This window comes from Gadus chalcogrammus, unplaced genomic scaffold (genome assembly GCF_026213295.1).
Source record: "Gadus chalcogrammus isolate NIFS_2021 unplaced genomic scaffold, NIFS_Gcha_1.0 GACHA116, whole genome shotgun sequence".
Classification (NCBI taxonomy): Eukaryota; Metazoa; Chordata; class Actinopteri; order Gadiformes; family Gadidae; genus Gadus; species Gadus chalcogrammus.
In genome coordinates, this window is record NW_026613551.1 from 49,200 (window position 1) to 75,363 (window position 26,164).

Genomic DNA, 26,164 nt, shown 5'->3' on the forward strand with positions numbered 1-26,164 from the left:
GTACCATGTACGTTCTGCGACGTTACCAAGTAAAACACGACAATTTACCCAGTAATTAAGCTGAAACTGTACTGTAAAAGGAAGCCTCGTTTGTTTCCATGGTATTACCAGGTTCTTACCATATAATTTGTAATACATTATTCCCTTTTCCATGCAGTCAACACAAACTTGTACCATGTACGTTCTGCGACGTTACCAAGTAAAACACGACAATTTACCCAGTAATTAAGCTGAAACTGTACTGTAAAAGGAAGCCTCGTTTGTTTCCATGGTATTACCAGGCTCTTACCATACAAGTTGTAACTGGTTATTCCCTTTTCCATGTAATCAACACAAACCATATATGTTCTGAACGACTGCAACATCGTTCACCAGTAGTTAAGCACTTTAATTGTTGTTATAAAACCCCAAACCACTGTTGATGAAAGACATATTAAAATTAAACAAAATCAAAGGCTTATCTTTCAAACAATGCATATCTCACAAACAGGCACTGAACACTGAAGAAATTGGCCAAAAAAAAGAGCCGTCCACATCAACTCAATTTAAATGTTACTGATGGTGTTTTCATAGAACACATGACAGTGTTATGGCAAGTGACCACAAGGAAGACTGCTTCAACCTCTACAATTTGAATAAGTGGTGAATGCCATGCAGCAATCTGCCTATGGGAGCATCTTTGTGGTCATTCGCAAACCAATGAGTCCACTCGATGAATGAGAGATGACTCTTTAGTGTCTTCTCTGAGGTATCCCTGCAGTCTCCACATCTGGGATTTGAAGGCTGACCAAGACCTGACCAGGTACCTCCAAATCTCCCCTTCAAGAATCAGAAGACAAGAAAATAAACATTAGGACTGTCAATTAATGAACATTTCTAGAACATGTAGAACTCAAAGATTATTTTGTTTATCAGTTAAGAAAGGATGCTGGTCCTCTGGCCATTGTGTTTGGTCATATTGAAAAGAGAAAAAGGCATAGCCATAAATACAGTTAATAGGACGGGAGGGGACAGGCCGTTAGCTCCGGTTAGCCCTTTAGCATCGAGCTAGCGGAGCTTCTGTCATTCAAATAACTCGGACATGTTGTCTAAAACCTATAACACCCAATTTATTAAAATATCCGGATTTAATCGGGCTCTCTCCCATAAGTACAGTTAATAGGACGGGAAGAGACAGGCTCTGTTAGCCCCGGTTAGCGCGATGCTAAAGAGCAGCTCTACCGGAGCATGCCACCTCAACAGGTGCAAGTTAGCCTCCGGTTTGATATTCGCCGGATATTCGGTTTACCACCCAATCGGATTCATCAACATAAGTGCAATACATTACGGGCTTAGTATGTTGAGGACGGTTTAGGACACCGTATCGCGAAAAATCACAAACACATGTTGTCGCCATCAATGTCTGTGCCATCAGACGTCATTTACGTTCTGGCTGCTACCTGTTTTAGGGACCGTCAACAAATTACACTCACCTACTGTTGGCAGAGACGTTACCATGGAATTGTTTCAGGAAATGAATCACACAAATATATTGCAATATAGTTAATCATAATGCAGTTAATATTTTAATATTCGACAAAAATCAACCAAACTATATTTGAAATTATTAATTGCATCCCGTTTAACAATAATGCAATATATTAGCAAAGTTACCTGCAGTAAGTAGCAGCCCACCATTGGCAACTACTACTACAATCAGGTGACAACATTTATTTTTTTGTGATTTTTATGTTATTTTATATGATTTATTTCCAGAAACAATTCCATGGTAACGTCTCTGCCACCAGTCGGTGAGTGTAACTTGTTGACGGTCCCTAAAACAGGTAGCAGCCAGAGAACGTAAATGACGTAGTTGTACAGACATCGATGGCGACAACATGTGTTTGTGATTTTTCGCGATACGGTGTCCTAAACCGTCCTCAACATACTAAGCCCGTAATGTATTGCACTTATGTTGATGAATCCGATTGGGTGGTAAACCGAATATCCGGCGAATATCAAACCGGAGGCTAACTTGCACCTGTTGAGGTGGCATGCTCCGGTAGAGCTGCTCTTTAGCATCGCGCTAACCGGGGCTAACAGTGCCTGTCTCTTCCCGTCCTATTAACTGTACTTATGGAAGAGAGCCCGATTAAATCCGGATATTTTAATAAATTGGGTGCTATAGGTTTTAAACAACATGTCCGAGTTATTTGAATGACAGAAGCTCCGCTAGCTCGATGCTAAAGGGCTAACCGGAGCTAACTGCCTGTCCCCTCCCGTCCTATTAACTGTATTTATGGCTATGCCTTTTTCTCTTTTCAATATGACCAAACACAATGGCCAGAGGACCAGCATCCTTTCTTAACTGATAAACAAAATAATCCTTGACTTCTACATGTTCTAGAAATGTTCATTAATTGACAGTCCTAATGTTTATTTTCTTGTCTTCTGATTCTTGAAGGGGAGATTTGGAGGTACCTGGTCAGGTCTTGGTCAGCCTTCAAATCCCAGATGTGGAGACTGCAGGGATACCTCACAGAGAAGACACTAAAGAGTCATCTCTCATTCATCGAGTGGACTCATTAGTTTGCGAATGACCACGAAGATGCTCCCATAGGCAGATTGCTGCATGGCATTCACCACTTATTCAAATTGTAGAGGTTGAAGCAGTCTTCCTTGTGGTCACTTGCCATAACACTGTCATGTGTTTTATGAAAACACCATCAGTAACATTTAAATTGAGTTGATGTGGACGGCTCTTTTGTTTGTCCGATTTCTTCAGTGTTCAGTGCCTGTTTGTGAGATATGCATTGTTTGAAAGATAAGCCTTTGATTTTGTTTAATTTGAATATGTCTTTCATCAATAGTGGTTTGGGGTTTTATAACAACAATTAAAGTGCTTAACTACTGGTGAACGATGTTGCAGAACATATATGGTTTGTGTTGATTGCATGGAAAAGGGAATAACCAGTTACAACTTGTATGGTAAGAGCCTGGTAATACCATGGAAACAAACGAGGCTTCCTTTTACAGTACAGTTTCAGCTTAATTACTGGGTAAATTGTCGTGTTTTACTTGGTAACGTCGCAGAACGTACATGGTACAAGTTTGTGTTGACTGCATGGAAAAGGGAATAATGTATTACAAATTATATGGTAAGAACCTGGTAATACCATGGAAACAAACGAGGCTTCCTTTTACAGTACAGTTTCAGCTTAATTACTGGGTAAATTGTCGTGTTTTACTTGGTAACGTCGCAGAACGTACATGGTACAAGTTTGTGTTGACTGCATGGAAAAGGGAATAATGTATTACAAATTATATGGTAAGAACCTGGTAATACCATGGAAACAAACGAGGCTTCCTTTTACAGTACAGTTTCAGCTTACTTACTGGGTAAATTGTTGTCTTTTACTTGGTAACGTCGCAGAACGTACATGGTACAAGTTTGTGTTGACTGCATGGACAATGGAATGTATCTATTATAAATTATATGGTAAGAACCTGGTAATACCATGGAAACAAACGGCTTTGTACCCAGTATTTAAGAAGATGTACCATGACACTAGGGGAAAACTTCCTGAATAAACTGAATAAACCCTTTCTAAATGGGTGTAGCTATGAATAATAACTAAGAAAAAGTATTTTATTGGAAAGTACTATGCTAATTTCTAGATACATCATTAAATTTGGGCTGTTACCAACATAAACCTTGGATAATAGGTGTTTCTAAGAATTGGTTGCCTAATTTCCTAGGAAGTACACAATATCGGAGTTATTACCAACCTAAAACAGTTACAACTCACACACTACTTAGTTGAGTTGATGGGTAATAGTGGAGGTTTTACTTGGTACATCAGCTGTAATTCCTCTGTATTTACCTTCTTATTACCAGTGGTAATTACACAGTAATACACTATAATTTACCAGATAATTCCTCTGTATTTACCTTCTCATTACCAGTGGTAATTACCCAGTAATACACTATGATTTACCATGTATTTACCGGGTAACTACCTCTGTATTTACCTTCTTATTACCAGTGGTAATTACCCAGTAATACACTATGATTTACCATGTATTTACCGGGTAACTACCTCTGTATTTACCTTCTTATTACCAGTGGTAATTACCCAGTAATACACTATGATTTACCATGCATGTACCGGGTAAATACCTAGTAATTAGGGGACTGTAAAAGGAAGGGTTACAATGTATCTTACGTGCTTACGCGTTACGTTCTCTGCCACTCTTTCTACCCCCCCCCCTTCCCATGAGGATGGACACTGGGGTTTCAGCGGCCCTCACCCCCCCCCCCCTTCCCGTGAAGATGAACTGGGGTTTCAGCGGCCTTCAGTGTGTATATTGTGTATAGTTCTCTCCTATGGTGCCATCATGCCTTCAGTGTGCATATTGTGTATAGTTCTCTCCTATGGTGGCATCATGCCTTCAGTGTGTATATTGTATATAGTTCTCTGCAAACCTATGGTGGCATCATGCCTTCAGTTTTCTTGAACAGCCACAAAGGTTGCACATATTACATTCATATTTGTCTAAATGCATACTTGACTGTAGATAGATTTGAGTGAAGTTACCAACATAATAGATTGCTGAGTTTTAGTAACCCATATATTGATTTAACATAAATAACATGAATACCTTGTGCATGTGTGTATTTATTGCACCTATCTGTTTTGTTTAATGTTCATTTCATATGAAAACACATGGTTATAATTACATAAATACATTATATTTGTATCCTATATTTGTAAAGGGAAATCTTGTACCTATTTTAGAACATTATTAAATTTTTCTAAGAACCTAACATTTATTCATAAGTATGTACTGTCATACCTACATCTCTGACGTTTATAACAAACCAAACAGTTTGAAAATCGGTTAAAAATTGAGCAAGTTATGGTTATTTAAAAAGTACATGAATCACTACCAACACAATGTTATTGGTGAGCAGCTTACTGTGGTAGGATTGCCGCCAGTGGTGACGTTCGACTCCATTGGCCAGTAGCGCGGACGAGGCATCTAGTTAATATATATATCTATGGCCATAGACCCTAGCCTGGCTCCGCCCGCCTAAGTACTTCCGCTCAATTTGAATTTCCCAAATTAAATGAAGTGATGTAGTCTGGTAGAACCAGGCTACATAGACTCATGATGCGGAAGCATATCTCTCCTTGATGTTGCCCTGCGCCACTGAGCAGTACATGTGCCGTGGGCTCTACCAGAAGGGGCGGGACTTCGCCCAAGTTTTCCCGCTTCTTCTCAGTTTGGGGCCGAATCAACTGAACAATAGAATCTCGGATCTCCATTTTTGTGCCATTCAAGTGCATGTGGTAAGGCATATTATGCTCTGAAATGTATTATATTCTAAACTTGTTTGGTTATTATATCATTTAATGGCTTACATAACTAAGCATAAGTGGACGACGTAAGTGATTTATGGTCAGAATCCCTCCAATCATCGTGTTGACTAGTCAGCACCAATTCACTAACCAACGTTAAGTAACTCTTAGCAAAGGGATGTTAGCCGTCGATATTTACCCCAGATGTTCTAATTATGTTTCATTGTTAGACGATTGATCTGGACTCAAGCTGTAGGCCTACCAGTCAGATGAGTCACTCAGTGGAGGAGGTGAGACACCATATCAATACTTTAAACATCTGTTCATGCAACATTGGTGAGTTAATCACCATTGAATACGAACAGATAAGACCAATGTGTTCATGAAAGGGACCCTCCATGGAGAGAATGGCAATTTAGGAGACCGATATTACTTTATTTATGCAAAATATGTGGGATTTACAACAGTTACTTGGCTGCTCTATAGCAACTGTTGACTTTGATATATTCAGTATTACCTAGAATGTGTTACGGTTGTAGTTAAGGTTGTTTATCTACAAAGTGGTAAGGTTGTAGAGGAACAGTATTGGACATTATGTTGTCTGTTTGTGGTGAAGGAGGACTTTGAGGATATCAGGGCCTACTTTTCCACAACAAAATGGAACCGCCTCTGTATGGCAGAGAAAAAAAGATTCCTGCAGATCAAGGAAAACCATTTGGTTATGTCGTCTCTTGGTAAACCACTCATACTTAAATATTATTTTACTGAGTACATTGAAATTCGAATGAATTTCGAATGTCCATAATTAATTCGAATACATTCGAATACATTCGACCCCCCCCCCCCCCATAGAACACGACAACAGTCTTGATTTTTGACGTATACCTACTGAATTCATAACAGCACAGGATAAAAACACATCTTTGATAACACATTTGTAAACACAACAAGAGGAAGCTCCGACACACAAGTGCGGCTGTCTTTTACACACAATAACTGCTCGGAGCGCGATATGCGGAGCGCATGTCGTCCATGCGGACACAGCCTATATAAACGAACAATCTGTGAGGCCGAACTCCAACACGGCATGCTGCTCTTTTTATTCCTTACGGAAAGAAAATTACAAGTAGTCTCGCAGCTCTCCGTTACCGTTGCAGCTGCTTCTGTCAGCCGTGCTGTATAAGTCGGGCGCCCATCGCGCCCAGCGCAGCAGCGGACTTTTCTCCCTGTCGTGTGCGATCAGTGTCGGTCTCCGTTTCAATGAGCTCGTGTGAGAGGCTTTCAGTCACGAGATGTTTCTGTGCAGGGGAAAGGTGGACTAACCGGGAGAAGCGGGGATCCAGGAGGGCCGCTTTATTGAGGAGATGCCACTCGCCGCTGTCTTCTTCATAGCGCATTTTTACAGTTCGAATGGAGAATTACACTTCGAATTCGAACTTTTCACCCCACCTTCGAACGAATATTCGAACTTCGAATAAAAAGTGACAGCCCTAATTGCTATACATTAGGGCTGCCGCGATTAGTCGATGTGGTCGACGAAGTCGACGGTAAAAATGCGTCGGCATCAATAATTTAAGTCGATGCATCTTTTTTTTAATTTTATGAATTCACCTTCAGTAAATTCATAAAATGAATTTACTTCACTTTAGTTAAAATGAATTTACTTCACCCTTTAGTTCACGCTTCAGTTCAGTATAACGAATGTGCGTCTTCCGTATCACTACGTGCTGCGTGCCTGACGTCAGTCTTTTTTGGCACCAGTCATTGGTCGCCTTCAGTCAACGCTTCAGTTTTTAAAAAAGTCATGGCGGCAGCAGCAGTCGAGTCCGACTTGGTGGGGAAAGAGACGGCGTCAAGACCAAAGGCGTCAAAAGTATGGGAGTTTTTTAAACTAGCGCCTAACAAAAGGGTGGTTTGTGCACTCTGCAAAGTGTCGATGGCGTATCATAGCAGCACCACCGCTATGCACGAACACCTCAAAAGAAAGCATACAGGCGCCGTTGTGGACGATGGACCGCCAGAAAAGCCACCGTAAGTATTGTCTATTCATGTTTATTAAATTGCCGTAAGTTTAAATATCTTTTGTCATTGTAGCTGCTAAATACACGCATTATTTAAGCCATAAAGTTGTCTACCTGCGACCTTAGAATTTTCATTGAATACGTTTTTACGTTTAAAATAACAGAAAATGTGTAGGCTAGATCTGGGCTTATTCTACGTTGATTGACGGTGCCAGTGTTTGTTCGTGCTTGTTGAGAATGTACCGTATCGAAATATTTTATTTCTGACATTATTTGAAGTTCATTTGTGAGGGGGATGCCTTTAATACAATAGATAACATTTGAATAATTGTGATCAATAAAGTTAAAAGGTGTAAGTCAAAGGAACATAGGAAATATTACTGTCTTCATTATTACATGTTAAATGTTAAATAATTATGATGCATTTGTTTTTCTCCTCTCTTTCGCTCTTGCTCTCAGGAAAAGGCAAAGCAACATGAACGAATTCCTGCAAAAGAAGGATTGCTCACCAACATTTGCAGCTGCTCTTACTGACAGTGTTCTCAACATGATTATCAAAGACATGAGACCCCTGTCAATGGTGGAAGATGAGGGTTTCCGTGCTATGATTAACACTTTCCAACCAGGCTACTGTCTCCCTAAAAGAACATGCTTCACCAACATGATGGAGAGGAGATATGAGGATGAATTCCTGAAAGTCAAACTTGCCCTCTCGTCATCCAGTTCCATGGTCAGTCTAACAACAGATGCATGGACAAGTATTGCCACGGAGGCATACTTGGGCATAACGTGCCATTATATCAACAATGACTGGGAACTCATAAGCTATAGTTTGACTACTATGCCTCTTGAAGAGCGACACACTGCAGTGAATATTGCATCCTGGATTGAGACGGCAATTGAGAGGTTTGGGATTCCTACAAGCAGGATCAAAGCTGTGGTGCATGACAATGCAGCTAATGTTGTAGCAGCCCTCAAGTTGTTGGAAGAGAGGCATGGGATATCTTCAATCCGCTGTGCTGGCCACACATTGCAACTAGTGGTGAATCAAGCACTGAAGAATCCACAAATTAACAGAGCAATTGGAGCGGCAAGATGCTTGGTGGAACATTTCAAAAAGAGTGAAATGGCCAGTTCCAAGCTGAAAACGAAACAAAAACAAATGGGCAAACCTGAACACAAGCTGATTCAAGACGTTAGTGTAAGATGGAACAGCTCGTACTACATGATCAGCCGCCTGCTAGAGCAGAGGTGGCCTGTTACAGCAACTCTGTCAGACCCAGAGGTTACACACAGAGCAAAACATTTCCTTGACCTCAAAGCTGAACAGTGGAGCCTGCTGGAAGAGCTAGAACAAGCTCTCAAGCCATTTGAGTGTGCAACTGTTTACCTTAGTGGGGGGTCATATGTGACCCTCTCCTCTCTACCTGCACTCATTAAAGGACTGCTGAAGTCTACACAGAATGCAGCCTTTGACAACACCCATGTGCTGGCATTTCAGGCTGTTGCAGCGAACGAAATCTCAACAAGATGGGAGGTTGAGATGGCCTACAAAGATGCTGGTACAAACACCACTGTAATCGCAGCTGCCTTGGATCCCAGGTTTTGCAGACTGAAGTTCCTGTCCCCAGATGAAAGCCTGCAACTGCAGTTGAAAGTGCAAGCCCTTGCACTAGAAGCAAAGAGGAGGGTGATGGAGAGTCAGAAACCACAGCATACCATAGATGGCCAAACATCAGCAGGTGTTACAGAGAAGAGGTCTGTGTCTTTGCTGGACACATTGCTTGGGTCGGACTCTGAGGAAACATCCAGCCAGAATGACAGTGGGGACGAGGCAGATGTCATCAGTCATTCTGTGAGAGAAGAGATTCTCAAGTATTTTGGGGAACAGCCTCTGCCTAAAAGTTCAGATCCTCTGCAGTGGTGGAAAACAAATGAGGCAAGGTTTCCCTCTCTGGCTGTTCTGGCAAAGTCATATTTGGGTGTACCTGCAACATCAACCCCTTCAGAACTTCTTTTCTCCATAGCTGGTGACATAGCTTCCAAGAAAAGAGCTAGCCTGAGCCCAGAACATGTGGACATGTTGACGTTCTTACACTACAATACACATGTCTAACTGACATGATATTGATTAATATTTGAGTTGCATTTTGAGCTGGACACTTACACTTACTTTAAAAATGTTGCACTTTTACTTTAATAAGGAGTTTAATAGAAATAATAGAAAGGAGTTTAATAGCAAGAAAATGTATTTTGGAGTTGCAATACTGACTTATAACAAGTCCTTTTTTTATTTTTTTATATCATGTTGGGAGTTCCTAGTTTAAACCTGCAGTTTTGCACTTTAATATGTCAGTCTTTGTTTACATTTTGTTTTGTGCTGCATTATGTTAAAATAAAAAGAATTAACTGAGCTGAAATGGTGAATTATTTTTTTTTTTGGGAGGAAAATTAATCGTTTAGATTAATCGACTAATCGATAAAATAGTCTATAGATTAATCGATAGAAAAATAGTCGTTAGTGGCAGCCCTACTATACATACAGACACAGGTGGTGCTGCTGTACACATCACTGCTTCTTTCGTGTGTGTGTGTGTGTGTGTGTGTGTGTGTGTGTGTGTGTGTGTGTGTGTGTGTGTGTGTGTGTGTGTGTGTGTGTGTGTGTGTGTGTGTGTGTGTGTGTCAGGCCTGTCCTTTGTGGCTCCAGCCTTCATGAGGAGAGAGAAGCCCGGCCAGGTGAGAGTCTGCTCACCTGAAGAGACGGACTCTGAGGAGGAGCAGCTCTGGACCTCTGGATTGACCGGTACAAAGACATTTACAAGACATTTCTGGAAGGGGTAATGTGCAGTGAACATTATCCCTTTCAAAGCCCTGAAGATACATTAGCCTGCATATACTGCTTAATCATTTGACCAAAGATATAGCAACAAAAAGGGGTTTTATTGATTTAAAGGGATTTTATTGCATCTGAAAAAAGGAAAACCTGTAATAAGCAATTTTAATAATAGGTTGTACCTCATAGTAAATTAGCAGGTTATATTACCCATTTTAGTCAGTTAGTTGAAGTGAGTCGTTTATATACTACTTTATAGTCAGTAGGGTTTTGACTCCGAACTTCGTTATTCGAATATAATTCGAATATCAAAAAATAAATCAAAATTCGAACAAATATTAGGCAGCCCTTAATATTCGAGCCTGTAATGGGCAGGCCAAGAGGGAGAGACGTCGGAGAACCCGACGCAGTCTATTCATAATGTTGCAACGACCACGGAAGAGGCAGTGAATGAAGTATTGATTAGACAGCGATTTATTAGAAACCTAATAAACCGTTGGAACACGCAAGACCGGTAACCATAGCATCGCCGGTAAACAAACCTCGCAAAGCCCAATCCAGGGCTGAATCCGAATACTCATACTTATAGTATGCAATTTCTAGTACGCCACAAATATAGCGCGTCCGAAGGCTCAGTACGCATTGTGTAGTACGAAAAAAGTTTCAGAATGCGTACTACCGCCACAGTATACAACGGTAGGTCACTACACTATCCCACAATGCAACCGGAATCTGGTAACGAACGAAGAAGAGATGGCTGCCAACAGCGGCTTAGAAAGACATCGTAGAAAGCGGCGAAAAAAAGAGTCATTAAAAAGAGTAAAAAAGTAAAGTAAGTACTTAAGTCAAAAGAGACATTTTTAATTTAATAGCAACGATGACAAGACGGAAAACAGGTAACTTATCAAGGTAATCTTGCCGGCATCTGAGGGGAGATACGTCATCTCCAAACATCCGGTGGAGTTTCGGCGGTGTTCGGAAGCGTTCAGAGGCGTTCTACGCATAGTTGTAGACCGAAATAGTATGTACTAAGTATTCGGATTCAGCCCAGGTCTTACTGAAGGCATTTAATGGTCAAAATATTATTAATAAATATTCAAATATATTTGAATATTAATAAACAAACGAACTTCGAATATGATTTTTGGGCAAAAGTCAAAGCCCTAATAGTCAGTTAGTAGGAGTTAGTAGCAGACATCCTTACTTATAGTTAGTCAGATATAGTATGTAAGTTAGGTTTTATACTTCATTGGTTGTTAGTAGCTTATACTACCTTTTTAGTCAGTTAGTAGTGAGTAGGATACTTCCTTACTTAGAGTCAGTAAGTAGTTATTTGGTTAAATATTAATTTATCGTAAGTCAGAAAGTTAAATACTACATTATAGTAAGTTAATAGTAATAGGTTTTATACTGCCTCGGTTGTTAATAGCTTCTAAGCTACCTTTAAGTCAGTTAGTCATAGATAGATAGATAGATAGATAGATAGATAGATAGATAGATAGATAGATAGATAGATAGATAGATAGATAGATAGATAGATAGATAGATAGATAGATAAATACTTTAATAATCCCAGAGGGAAATTATTTTTGTCACGAACTCCAGATATACATTCACATAGTTAATATAGTACATCCTTACATATGGTCTGTTTGTTGTAGTTAATAGGTCACATCCTAACTCATATAGTCAGTTGGTAATAGTTAGCAGGTTACATCCTAACCTAAAGCCAGTTATGTCAGCAGGTGCTCGAGTGTGGAAGCCACCAACAGTCAGACAGGGGTCTCTACAACAGCCCAGTACGTCAGATGCAGTTTCTGTACAGGTATAAAACGGCACACATCACCTTCAGCAGCCTTACCATGTCCTGTCCTCTATGGTACGAGACCTGCTTCATGTCCGTGTGACAGCAGACTCATGGATTAAGGGTATTAATTACACCAGCACGATGTATAACCTTAGACGTATTGTTGCTAGGAGGTAAGGTGTGTCCTACCCACATTAATAAAACAGGGAGTACTCCTAACTAGAGGTTCTGTCTGTCAGAGTCTCTCAGGGCGGGGCTGGAGTGACCAGGAGGTCTCTGGAGGGCCCACTCCTTCTCATCCAGAGATCGACCCCCCCGGAGGAGGAGTAGAGAGGGGCTCTGCAGTCCAGGAGGAGGTCTCATTGGGTTAGCTCTGATCCCACCACTGCTTCCCTGCAATAACACCTTGTTGTGCACGTATAGTCTGTAACTGTGTGTGTGTGTGTGTGTGTGTGTGTGTGTGTGTGTGTGTGTGTGTGTGTGTGTGTGTGTGTGTGTGTGTGTGTGTGTGTGTGTGTGTGTGTGTGTGTGTGTGTGTGTGTGTGTGAATCAGTTCTCCATGAACATATGAAGGGCTCAAGTGTTTATTCAAGAGAGACGAACCTGAGAAATGTTCTCAGAGTTAACTACCAAGAACCGGAAGTACCTAAGGATGATGACTACTTCTGTAAGAGCTCTCTCTCTCTCTCTCTCTCTCACTCACTCACTCACTCACTCACTCACTCACTCACTCACTCACTCACTCACTCACTCACTCACTCACTCACTCACTCACTCACTCACTCACTCACTCACTCACTCACTCACTCACTCACTCACTCACTCACTCACTCACTCACTCACTCACTCACTCACTCACTCACTCACTCACTCACTCACTCACTCACTCACTCACACACACACACAAACCAATTTTTAATCTTCCTGTTTCTGTCTATTTAATATAGATTCGTAGCTGAAGCTCTTTTGGACGTAATAAATAAATGAACTCTCTCCAGTCTGTGATGAGTGTAGGACTATCTTCCTCGAAGAGTGCGAGGTCCACGGTCCTATCGTCTTCATGGCTGATCGCCCCGTTGCTGTCAGAGAGAAAGACAGAGCCAAGAAGACGCTGCCCGCTGGGTTTGAGGTATATGTCGTACTTTAACACAACAAAGTTCTCCCCGTCCAATGAGACAGTATAACATTCATTGTTTAATACATTTCCCAGCTAATGTATATAAAAACACTAATGTGAACAGTTATATTACCAAAGCAGATGGATATACTGTATCTCTCCCCCAATGGTTCTTCTTCCTGAATCGTGCTTTCCGTCTATCTCTCCCTCTCTCCCCCCATTTCCCTCTATCTGCCTCTCTTTGTGACTCCCTCTCTGAACTCCCCCCCTGTCCCAACCCCCTCTTTCCTTTCCTCCCTCCCTCTTCCTGTCTAAATATCTCTTTCTCACTTGTTTCCCAACTACACATCTCCATTTATTTCTTATCATATCTTATCTTCCTCTCCCCCCCTCCATCTCACCACCTCTCTTCCTCTCTCCATTCCTCTCACCTCTCTTTGTCTCTCCCTGCCTCATTCTCTCTACATCTCTCTTCTCCATGTGTCTCCATCTCGCTCTCCTCTACCTCTCTTGTATTCTATCTCTCCTCCCTCCTCCACCCCTCCCTCCCTCCCTCTATGTATTCCTCTCACTCTACGACTCTCCTCCTCTCTCCGTCTCTGTCTCATGTGGGGTAGATCAGAGATTCTGGGATCCCTGGGGCCGGTCTAGGGGTGTTTTACTGTGGAGACGGTGGCCTTCCCATTGGAACACACTTTGGACCCTACGAAGGACACAGGACAGATGAAGAGGGAGCCCTGGAGAGTGGATACTCCTGGGAGGTCAGTGTGTTTGTATTCATTTATTTTGATCTAGTCTTGTGTTTGTGCTTGTGTGTTTATTGGATGGCATAGAGTCTGATTAACACATTTCTCCAGATCTACAAGAGCAGACACAATGATTACATTGATGCAAAGAGAGAGACACTTTCTAACTGGATGAGGTAGGACCCTATTCACCTTTATACCATCTACTGCATGAATAATGTTCACAATTTTCTTACTTACATTACTTTATTGGTAACATTTATATTTCTCCATGTCTGTTATCTGATTAGATTCACAATATTTTCTGTGTTGCTATGACATGTGCAGAAGATAGACTGTAAAGGTGTGTTGACGTACCTGTCTGTGTGTTAGGTACGTCAATTGTGCTCGTAATGAAGAGGAACAGAACCTAATAGCGTTTCAGCACAAAGGAGGAATTCCTTATCGCACCTGTGGCCTCGTGACTTCAGGAGCAGAGCTCTTGGTCTGGTATGGGGACGAATACGCCAGACATCTGGGAATCGGATTTGATCGACTGTGGAACAACAAGAGCTCTACTAAAGGTCTGCCTTCAAGTCTGTCTTTCTGTCAGGGTTTGGTTTCTATGCGGCACTTCATGACCACATCTCTCATTTTAATTCAAAAGAGCTTGGACAATAAACATCTACATTAACAAAGCAGGTCAGAAATTATACAGGAAATAGTAAAGTTTTAACATAAATTTAAACATAATAAACAAAAGATGACAACATAATAGAAAAATATTCTTACTTGGAAAAATGTCTAAATATACAGTACATGGAGGTTTCAAAAAAACGATACAAGTATACTAATTCAGGTATGCTTGATTAGGCTGATTAGGCTGTGCAGCCTTATCAAGCCCCAAAGCCTAAACCACCTGACTCTGGCCAGGTGAGGCTGCTTAAACCAGCCATCAGCAGCACTCTCAAAAATAAAATAAATATGACACTCTTTCTCCTAGGAGGGAAATCCCAGCTGACACCAGCACAGGCTTTCCCCTGTCCCGAGTGTCCGTACTCCTACACGTCTCAGATCTTCCTCCACAAACACATGAAGAGGAGCCATGGCGACCTGTACGGCCGACTGCTGAGGAGTGGAGAAATCAAGGTGGAGCCTAGTCTCCTCCCATACGTCGCAGCCTCCTATCAAGAACCAATCGGAGCCTCCCCGGGAACCGTCCAAAGCACGAGCCAGATTCCAGCAGAAGGAGCCGGACGCCACAGATGTGAGAAGTGCAGTAAAACCTTTAGTCGCTCTGATAGTCTGAAGAGACACCAGCGCATCCACACGGGAGAGAAACCATACCACTGTAAACAGTGTGGGAAAACATTTAGACAATCTAGTGATCTGACGGTACACCAGCGCATCCATACAGGAGAGAAACCATACCACTGTAAACAGTGTGGGAAAACATTTAGTCTGTCTGATGATCTGAAGAAACACCAGCGCATCCACACAGGAGAGAAACCATACCACTGTAAACAGTGTGGGAAAACGTTTAGTCTGTCTGATGATCTGAAGAAACACCAGCGCATCCACACAGGAGAGAAACCATACCACTGTAAACAGTGTGGGAAAACGTTTAGTCAGTCAGGTGATCTGGAGAGACACCAGCGCATCCATACAGGAGAGAAACCATACCACTGTAAACAGTGTGGGAAAACATTTAGTCACCCTGGTGATCTGAAGAATCACCAGCGCATCCACACGGGAGAGAAACCATACCACTGTCAGAAGTGTGGGAAAACATTTAGTCGATCTGGGGCCCGTTTCAGAAAGCAGGTTTAGTGAAAACTCTGAGTTAGTTAACCCTGAGATGAGGGAAACTCTGGTTTTTCAGTTTCACAAAGCCAGTTCAGCTTTACTCCGAGTCAGTTACCCTGGCAACATACTCCGTGAACCTAACCTGCTCGCTGGCAGGTTATCTTCAACTAACCCCGAGTTTCTCCTGCCCTTAAGTTGAACCCTGCAGACTGAAGGCAGTGGCAGACATGGCGTGTCCTTTTATTGAAGAGCCAGTTGATGTCGAGGCGCAGATACTTGGATGTTTTATCATTCCCTGATGAGTAGCTCCCTGTTTGAGCGTTTCCGTTTATCTGCATCATCAATAATTTATATAAACAATATTCTCAGCCCTCACATCGCTCACATGACACATCGTGGACACGCTCAGTCCCGAGCAAATTCTTTGTATTGCACTTCGTTTTTTTGCCAACGGCAGTTTTTTGTATAACGTCGGTGATGCAGAGCATGTGTCCAAGGCAACTGTCTGTCGGGCTGTCCGAAATGTGACACTTGCACTGAAACGGCTACTATGCACGTTTGTAGTGTTCCCAAGTCACAGACCCACCAGACTTCTCAAAGAAGAGTTCCACAGAATTGCAGGTATCAGTCTAAGCAGTAATTCATTTATGTCATAAAGCTTTGAGACTTGAAGCACTAATCAGTCAATTTGATATATTTTAGGGTTTCCAGGTGTGATTGGCTGCATAGATGGCACTCACATTCCTATCATAGCTCCTTCAATAAATGAAGGAGATTATGTGAATAGGAAATCTGTCCACAGCATTAATGTACAGGTAGGCCTAAATAGTAGCCTTTAACATTCCAAATGAAATATGCTTCACTATACAGCTAATTACTGTTCTCCACTGTGAAGATCATATGTGACGCAGCCCACATGGTAAATAATGTGGAAGCGAAGTGGCCTGGGTCTGTGTATGACTCACGAATGTTTCGTGAGTCTACACTGAGTGCCAGATTTGCCCATGGTGAGTTTATATATATAGTTTATATATCCAGTATATAGTTGTATCCTATGATCAATATTTTGTTTCCTCCTATTACAACTGAAACAATGAAGTGTATCTTGTATAATCATAGGAGAGTTTGATGGTTATTTACTCGGAGACAGAGGGTACCCCTGCCATCGCTATCTGCTGACCCCTTACCCTGACCCTGACCCTTGCCCACAGCAACACTACAACTTGGCTCACTGCAGGACACGAGCCAGAGTGGAGATGACCATCGGCATACTCAAGGCCCGGTTCCAGTGCCTTCGTAGGCTCAGGGTCACCCCGGAAAGGGCTTGTGACATTATAGTGGCATGTTTGGTTCTCCACAACATTGCCACTATTAGAGGAGAACAATGTCCTACTCTTTCCCCCAATGATCCAGATAATAATCCTGACCCCCCTGCTGATGCACAAGATGAAAGAGCTGTTAGAGACATGATATGCTTCAATCATTTCTAACTGACTCTGCCTTTTTTCTGATGGCTATAATGGAGGTCAAATTTTAAGATAACCAGAAAACACAAATTTGGAGACTTGTATGTATAAAAGGCATTTAGGTGTTGCTTTCATATAGACAATTTTAAATACTGGCAGTGTTGGGATTTCTCTTTGTTTAGCAGATTTCCCTAATTACTTAAATATATCTATCACATGTTGAATTCAGCCACTAAATGCTGTTTAATGAGGGCAGGCTAAACAACATCACAATTGCTTGTACTTAAATTATACCTTATCTGTTTGAACTACATTTTTATATTTCATTTTTAGTTGCAGCCAAGTCCGTTTGGGGCCTGTTGGGTTGCACCTGTGCGCACAAACACACATATGGAATATAATTGTTGAATAAGTGGAACATTCAAGAGAAAACATTTTCTTTTTCTCAAATACTCTGACTCGGTCAGCTATTTTTTTCCACGCGAGCTCCCGCTTTTTGGCTGCTGCCATAGTATTGCTTTTTAGTAAAAAGATATGCTCGCTTTCTGCATATGCAGTCATTAAGATTTGCAACTCCGCTGGGGAGAAGTAGGAGGATCGAGGCTTGTTAGTACTTGTTGCCATGGTGAATCATGTTATCTGTGTTCCATTGATGAGGGCTTTTTATATCCTCATGCACGAGCTTCACTCAGAGTTACCTTGACTCAGAGTTGATTGAACTAAGCGTTATCACCTGTTCTGAAACCGAAAATTCAGAGTTTTACAGCTCAGAGTTGGTCAACCTAGAGTTAAGGTTTTAACTTAGAGTTTGTTGAACCTGCTTTCTGAAACGGGCCCCTGGTCATCTCAAGAGACACCAACAACTTCACAGAGGAGTCTCCACCCAAACAACCATGTGAAGAAACTAAATGGTTCCCAGACATCTGTTATTCAAATCGAATCAAACATGGTTCTTGCTGTTATATGTTAAAAGGGCACATGAACGGTTAATTGTTTATCTTATCAACTTTATGTATTTATTTATATTCATGTCTATGAGTGAAGGGTTTTACCCAAAAAATGTTCAGAAAAAAAAAAGTTTGAGAGAGATAATGTTATTATCTGAATTATTTAACTTCCATTTGTCATCAGTAAGGTATCTTATATCTGACGTCATTGTTATATTTACTACATTTGTATGTATTTATTTATTTATCCTGTAGAAATTCAAATAAAATCGGATATGCAGTGCTGAGAAGACTGGTTTTGTCTGGATAGAATAGAAGCAGTCCAACATGTTGGTGAATTATATTTGATACGCTGTTATGTATAACGTAGGATGCAACGGATGAGCTGAGGTCCCGTTACTGACCACCAGAGGGAACCACAGCACCACGAAGATGTTCCCCTTCCCCGGATTCAGTGACATTTTGAATTAATTATTGATAATTATGCTTCAATCTTCCAATAATAATTGATGCACCGAAATGAAAATTTGTGGCCTAAACCGAAACCGAAAAATAATTAATCGCTTGGCCGAATACCGAAACCGAAACCGAAAATGACGGTTCCGTTTAAAGTTGTCAAAACACTATTTTTAAATATTGCTTAAATCTACTGCTTACAATAAATGTTTAGACATGTTTTTCAAGGAAAAATGTTTATTTCAAATCTTCAAATGTTGGAGAACTGATATCAGTTTCATTAATGCCCTTCAATTCATTCTGTTTTTTTTTATACATATATATATATATATATATATACACACACACATATATATATATATATACACACATATAGGCCTATATACACATATATATATATATATATATATATATATATACATATATATATACACACATATATATATATCTATACATATATACACACATACATATATGCACACACAAATATATATATATATATATATATATATATATATATTTAAGCAATAGATCCCGCCAGGCTGTGGTATGTGCTCATTATACCACTGTTAAGGGGCGTTGTCCGGCCCCGACGCGCAGCGGAGGGCCGGCGACCCCCTTCACAGTGGTATAATGAGCACATGCCACTGACTGAAGTGATCTATTGCTTTTATACAACGGTTACTGTTATGGCGAAACGAAAGTCATAGACACACTACACTTAAAGAATTGTTAAAGAATACAAAAAAGTAGTCCCTCCTGGCTGCCGCTATGCATCGACGGTCGCTATGCAACACACTTTAGCGTCCCTCCGAGAGAAGGCTCCGATAGAGCGGTTCGCCGGCAATTTATCCTATGGAGCAGTTCAAGGTCGAAGGGTATATTTCCCCGCTGGTGAATCCCCTCCTCCATGGTCAAGCTAAATCTCGGTGTGATAAAGTTTCTTACGATACTTTGTAACGGTTTCCTCTTCAAGGCGCGGAGTGATACTTTCACAAAATGATCGGGCGTCATAGCAGTTATGTATACGCTCTTTATACAACAGTTGGGAACCAATCAGATCGCTGGATTTAGGTCCCCCATTGTATAAATATATATATATATATATATATAGAGTCCCCCCCGAGCGACCGGCGCAGTCCCCCCACGTCCCCCCACGTCCCAGCGCTCTATTCAAGGTAACCTAACTTAACAGCTCCAAAAGGTGTCTTTAACGGGGGGGGGGGGGGGGGTGGGGTTTAACGCGCGTATCACAGGCAGAGGCGACGTCGACTCATTACGTCGGTGACTGTGAGCGGGAATAACCAATGACTCCCTACTATTAACTACCACATGTAGACGTGTGCACGGACGCAGGCCCGCACCAGGCCTGATCTAATAACGCGTCGGGCTGATCCGATTTGCTGTTGGCCTGAACTCAGCACTGGCATGCAGTGTTATAAGCAAAAGGTCTGGAGGTCTGGAGGTCCCGCGGAAACACACCGCGGCGGCTGCTCCCTCTGCTGACAGGTTGAGGCAGCGCTCATTCACTAGCTTACGAACGTTAGATTAAACATTCCCGCGGTTCATGGCGAGATAAACAAAACAACTCACAACCTATAAAAAGCTAGAGGGGGTGGCGTAATTGTTACATTTTACTATTTTGAGATCGTATAGGTGGCCTGTGCTCCTTGCTTGTGTAATCAGACAAGATTGTATAATTTTGCGTCACCACCACTTTCGGCCTCCGATTCGGCCACTCTTTGGCTTTCGGCCAAAAGCCGAATGTGTCTTTTTTTGCGTTTTCGGCCGAATTTTTTCGGTTGCCAAATTTTCGGTGCACCTCTACTATTCACCTTCCTTCAATGGAAGTGAGAAAAAAAGGATGTCTGGTTTAAACCGTTGAAGAGGCCTGTGATTTGGTAGGCTAATACAGTGAACAAATGATAGATATATCAACCAGTGGCGGTGGGTCAATAGAGGGCGCTAGGGCGCCGCCCCTCCGTGAAATAATCATTTCAATATATCTGCCAACTATCAATCAACTTTTATCAACACGAAATTAATCAACAAAAATACATAGCGTTTATCCTCGTTTAATTGTGTGATATACTTGTCACCATAGACATCTTATAGATAGACGGAGCATTGGCTGCTGGGACGCGAGAAATACGGCCGCCATCTTGGAGTGGTCAACCGGGAGCAGCAACAGCAGCAGAAACAGGATGCCGGGCTGTTGTTCAGCGTATTCCTGCTCAAATCGGCGGACAATCCATAATAGGAATCGGGGGATTACTTTTCACATGCATGATTTAACATTACCGTACTATTGGTATAATTAGTATTGAAAAATAAAACACGCCAAACCATGTGGCCTTGATCATAGCTACACGTATGACAAAAAACCGCATGAAAATCAGTGGTATTCAGTGAGGTATGATTAATTAAATGCGCTGACAGTTCATTGCTCCAGCCAAACGGATTACACTGAGTGGAGCGGATGCCCACTCCAAGATGGCGGCCCCGCGTCTCGTCAGCGCCAGTAGGCGGTAGCATTCGATGCTCCGTCTATCATATAAGATGTCTATGCTTGTCACTGCCAGCAACCATTTAAATGCGTCAGAACGTCAATGATTTGGGCTAGGCTAGTTATTGGTAATTCGAAATAAAGCCCTCCTCCAAGTCAGGGGCGCCGGCCACGTTGAAGTCAATCTAAACTAGCTAACTTTGCTGTCTATCAAGTGTGACCGGCTGAATCTGCGTTGTGTTTCTTTTTTTTAATGAATGACGTGACCCACGATCTGTCCGGACTCGGGCACTCCGACGTCCATTTATTCGTTGCTGAATCTCTTCCCAAGGGTATCGGAACAAAAAGGGCGACTACATACAATATTATAACAAAAATTGTTGAAATAAAAGAAATAAAAGACATACCTGAATACACACATGTACAAATAGCTTCCTCTTAGCACTTACTCCAACTCCTCTCTTCCCAAGGGTATCGGATCAAAGGGCGACTACATACTATATTATAACAACATTTTTTGAAATAAAAGACATACCTGAATACACACATGTACAAATAGCTTCCTCTTAGCACTTGTGCCCTTACTCCAACTCCTCTACGAAACGCACAGGGGGGGAAGGGGAACTAGCATGACTACACGAGGGTCAGGTGCATGCTAGGACATCGCAACAAAACACAAAGTTCCCCAAAACACTGAAATCTATCTAATAACTATGGATAGATATATACCCCAGACTTCCAATTAAACAATGTATAATCAAAATAACTAATATAAATAATGATAAACTATAAGATGGTCAAAGATTTGATCACAAAATAAATGTACACACCTCTTCCCAAGGGTATCGGAACAAAGGGAAGAGGGCAGGGGGCGCGGGAAACTTATGGGGTTCTCTGGAATGTGGGCGGGAGTACAGAAGGAGGTGGAGCCAAAACAAAGAACAAAATCAAATAGAGCATAAGGCGGCATGGAAAGCTAAACTTCAGGTAATAGAAAGAAAAACAAAGGCAATTGTGTAATTATAATTTAAAAGATATAACAACCCTGTTACATGCATACAAATAATTAAACTAGCTGAAAACAGGGTGATGGTTTAAGGTACAGTCCAGATGAAAGCTCAATCAGTTTAACAAAAAGCGTTTCCCTTTCTTTGTGGTTTGATATAGAGAAGATTCATCCACTGCAACACACGCAAGAGGCAAGAAATACATGGTGTACGAGAGCTGCATCATGGAGTTGTTTAATGCATGTCCAGTCTGCACGAGGGCATGTGAAGTTACAACCCAAAGGCTGGGGACATTCCTGTCTGTGAAGCAGCAGTGCCCCCATTGCACACTCGGAAGACGCTGGAATAGCCAGCCTATCCTTGGGAGCACGCCAGCTGGAAATCTGCACCTTTCTGCCGCTGTGTACCTGAGTGGTGCATCTTTCCTAAAAATTGAAAAGGTAAATGATGAGGAACTGTAAATGTGTGACTGTGAATTGCTTCAATATAGATCTAATTACATGTATTATTTATCCCCCCACACCAAAAGGTCTTCAAGGAAATGAAGCTAGTTGTTTCGGTATGAAACATTTCGCCGCCATGCCAAAAGTTTCATTGAACCAGCAGTTATTCACCAGTGGAAAGTCCTAAATGATTTGAATCTGCAGCGGCTAAGTCAGGAGGAAATAGTGATACTTGGTGGTGACATGAGAGCTGACTCTCCAGGTATTGATACCTAACTGAAATAGTGCATTTTATACAGGTGTTCAATATTGTTTGAAGTTAAAAGAAGTGACCTAAATAAAGTCAGACATAATACCAAAGTATTGGAGGGTGATTACTACACTAATTTCCCTATTTGAACAAAAATAGGTCACTGCAAAGTATGGGAGTTACACAATGATGGATCTCCATACTAACACCATTGTGGACATTCAGTTGGTCCAGGTGAGTTGTCAAAAAGGATATTGTAAAGGGGTTATTGGTTGTAATTTCAAAGTCTAACATGCATATTCTATTAATATATATTTTTTCTGTGTTAACAGAGCAACGAAGTTGGTGGTAGCACCCATATGGAGAAGGAGGGACTGAAGAGGAGTCTAGCCTTACTGGAGTCGCGTGGCGTCCACCTTGACTGCATTGTCACTGATCGTCATCCTCAAGTACAGACGTTCCTCAGGGAGAGAAACATAACCCATTCCTACGATGTCTGGCACTTTGCAAAAGGTATGTTTCTCCAGCCTTTTCCTTTCTTTGATTTGTTAGTGATATCCTTTTGGTGAGAAGGACCTGATGTTTTGAAGCTTGCGTAAAGCTCCCATTTGGTGGTCCTTCATTTTAAAATTGTGACACTGAGTAAATGGTAAGAAATGCTTTGAAATTATCAAATGCTACAATCGAATAATCACTCAGTTTATGAGTATCTTAACTAAGTGGAAAGTACTTTGCTCTCATTGTAGGTATTTCAAAGAAGCTGTTGGCAATCAGTATGCAGAAAGACAGTGAGAAACTCAAGAAGTGGATGAAGAGCATCAACAACCACATATACTGGACTGCAGCAGGCTCAACCTCCGGGCCAGGGAGAATCGCAAAGTGGACCTCGATCCTGAACCATGTTCGAGATGTCCATGTACATGAAGATCCTCTTTACCCCAAGTGCGAGCATACGATCCGCCAGACAAGTGACCGGAGTAAATGGCTTCAAGCAGGTATTTCACCAATATAAAGGCTAAATGTCAAAACAGTGAACAGACAAATACAGTTATTTAGTGGCTTTCAGAAATTTACCAGAGGACATGGTTGTAGTATTCTTTACTGTATGGGTAATGGTTTTCTAATATCATATTTTCTTATTGTCTGCAGCAACTCCAACTTTCTCCAAGTTGGAGAAGTTGCTGACCAATAAAAGGGCGCTGAAGGATGTTGCAAAACTGAGCCCCCACCACCGAACTTCATCTTTGGAGGCTTTCCATGCGGTTATTCTTCGTTTTGCCCCCAAAAATGTTGTCTTTCCCTTTATTGGAATGCTGTGCAGGTTAAAGAAAGTTTGTTTACTAAATACTTTTTGGAATTGTAGCCTAAAATATCTGTCAATATTAACATGTTTTGTCTTGTACTTCCAGACTCTACCTGGCTGCTATGCATTCAAATCACAATGTGGACCGACCACAGGCCGAAACAAAGGAAGGAGTACCAATTTATAAAATCTCCTTTGCAAAGGCTAGGAAGGGAGAGTGCAGAGCTAAACCACAAAAAACACAGCAGACCTTTGGGTTCAAATCAATTCAAACGACACATATTTTGGATTTCTAAAATGTTTTTCGATACAGGTTACGTTGATGACATCATAGATGTCATTTTTGAGGAAGTCTTTCCCAACCCTACGCCACACAGAGGCCCTGTTGGAGATCCCTGTTCCAGAGCCCCTAACGGCACAGTATGAGAAGCCTAACAAGGAGGCGGTCCTCAGCAGCCTTGTGTCAAGGTTCAAACGGGGGGACGTTTAAAACCGACATAGTGGCCTTCCTCAGCAGGAAACTCGGAGGGGGACCACACAAGCTGGAATCACAACCCGGATACTGCGTCCCAGGAGGCCCCAGCACCAGCTTACAAAGGAACGATAGGAGAGATACCTGTAGCGACTGAACAATTGATTCAGAGATTAAGTCTTGCAGATTTATCATTGCTTTGTGTTATGAAAATAAATATTACTATGCTCCTATGGCTGGTTTGTTCTGTTACTATTTTAAGTTGTTTTTTTTAGCTCGGATATAAATACATCTTCACAAAATTAGGCACAAGATTGAGAACAACTTCATTTATTTTATTAAATTCTATAACAATGCACAACTTACTTGTGTATTCTTCTCAAATTTAGAGGACCATAGTCGGCTCTATATATTTGGCTGGCATTCTGAATAGAGTAAACATTTAGGCAGACCGGCTCCAATCCAGGATGGTCAACCATACACGTTAGCTGTAGTTCGACCTCCCGTAGTCTTCTAGTAACCTAATTAGAATTTGAAAGGGTAAGTTTTATTTTTAAGCATTATTTGTCAAATGAGACAAAATAGTTTCCATTTTAGTGGAGAGTGCTACCTGCGGTATCTCCATGCAGCAAATATTCTCCGCTTCTGTGGGCATGGTCGCACATTTTCCACAATGGCACCTATCCATAAAATAAAGGTAGATGTAATAATGGCAGAGGTCTGACTATAGTGGCTCTGGTTAGTGTCTATAGCTATACATATGACAGTGGACAAGCTGATGTTAGACGTAAATCTTCACGAGTAAATCATGGGTTACGTGTAACATGACTTCAATATAGGTTGAAATTCACCCATTAAATGAGCCAGTGACTTCTCTAAACTACAAAGATGACTGATATAGATGCTAATATAACGTTGTAACGATAGCAAATCAGCAACTTTAAAAGCCAACAACGTAGGCTAGCGTTAGCACATGATAACCGCATACATAAACAAACCAACTAAAGTACCGTATCCAGACACAATATTTTAAATTACCATTCAGAGACGTCCTGCTGTAGCCGCTGAGTACCAACTTCTTCAGGTGCTTCGTAATCCGGATCCGATTCTGGGTCAAACTGAAAGGCTTGAACGACTGGGTTTCTACGAGCCATTGCGATACAACCACCGTAAACAGAGCGCACGTGGCTGCAAGCTGCTCAGGGCCACACCCCCAACCTCCTCCTTGACACGCCCACCGAAACAGCGCATTTGGGGGAAGCTCAATGTGCGACTGGCTCGGAGTGGCTGTAACTCTGCACCACGGCTGAATTTCGGGAACGTCTTTGAATACTGTGTTAGTTGCCCACTAATACCTATATTAAAGAATACATAAAATAACATGTCATGGGACCTTTAATTCAGTGTCTTGATGGTGCATTGATAAGTTAGGAGGTTAACAGCTCAGGTTCGGATCCCCGCAAAAACACTTTCATTGTTTATTGGTCAACAGGGAAAAAACATGAGGGGTAACTGTCGTTTTTTATGTGCTATCATGAAATAAACATAAGGGGTAACACTGTCTATATTTATCCAATAAAACATAGGGGATGACTCTGTTGTTTTTCTTTGGTCGTCATGAAAAGAAATACAAGGGGTAACGCTGTCGTTTTTATCAAATGAA

General features: G+C 41.5%; 3 protein-coding genes and 1 pseudogene across 3 annotated transcripts; all 4 read left to right on the forward strand.

The window, feature by feature from the left end:
- The first annotated feature begins 5,205 nt into the window (after positions 1-5,205).
- Positions 5,206-15,675, forward strand: LOC130378915 (histone-lysine N-methyltransferase PRDM9-like). Its single transcript, XM_056585508.1, has 12 exons — positions 5,206-5,333; positions 5,573-5,632; positions 5,959-6,076; positions 10,050-10,166; positions 11,942-12,021; positions 12,243-12,369; positions 12,557-12,670; positions 13,002-13,132; positions 13,738-13,881; positions 13,978-14,042; positions 14,239-14,429; positions 14,849-15,675. The coding sequence occupies exons 2-12, from the start codon at positions 5,612-5,614 to the stop codon at positions 15,673-15,675; spliced, it is 1,935 nt and encodes a 644-aa protein (XP_056441483.1). The 5' UTR covers positions 5,206-5,333; positions 5,573-5,611.
- Positions 7,156-9,643, forward strand: LOC130378921 (E3 SUMO-protein ligase ZBED1-like). Its single transcript, XM_056585513.1, has 2 exons — positions 7,156-7,373; positions 7,823-9,643. Exons 1-2 carry the CDS (start codon positions 7,279-7,281, stop codon positions 9,477-9,479), a joined length of 1,752 nt encoding a protein of 583 aa, XP_056441488.1. The 5' UTR covers positions 7,156-7,278; the 3' UTR covers positions 9,480-9,643.
- Positions 15,676-15,878: 203 nt separating the features above from the next.
- LOC130378920 (putative nuclease HARBI1) lies at positions 15,879-18,356 on the forward strand (annotated as a pseudogene).
- Positions 18,357-22,345: 3,989 nt separating this feature from the next.
- LOC130378919 (uncharacterized) lies at positions 22,346-24,452 on the forward strand. Its single transcript, XM_056585512.1, has 7 exons — positions 22,346-22,473; positions 22,563-22,738; positions 22,886-22,960; positions 23,059-23,239; positions 23,473-23,721; positions 23,876-24,047; positions 24,136-24,452. Exons 3-7 carry the CDS (start codon positions 22,913-22,915, stop codon positions 24,323-24,325), a joined length of 840 nt encoding a protein of 279 aa, XP_056441487.1. The 5' UTR covers positions 22,346-22,473; positions 22,563-22,738; positions 22,886-22,912; the 3' UTR covers positions 24,326-24,452.
- Positions 24,453-26,164: the final 1,712 nt, after the last annotated feature.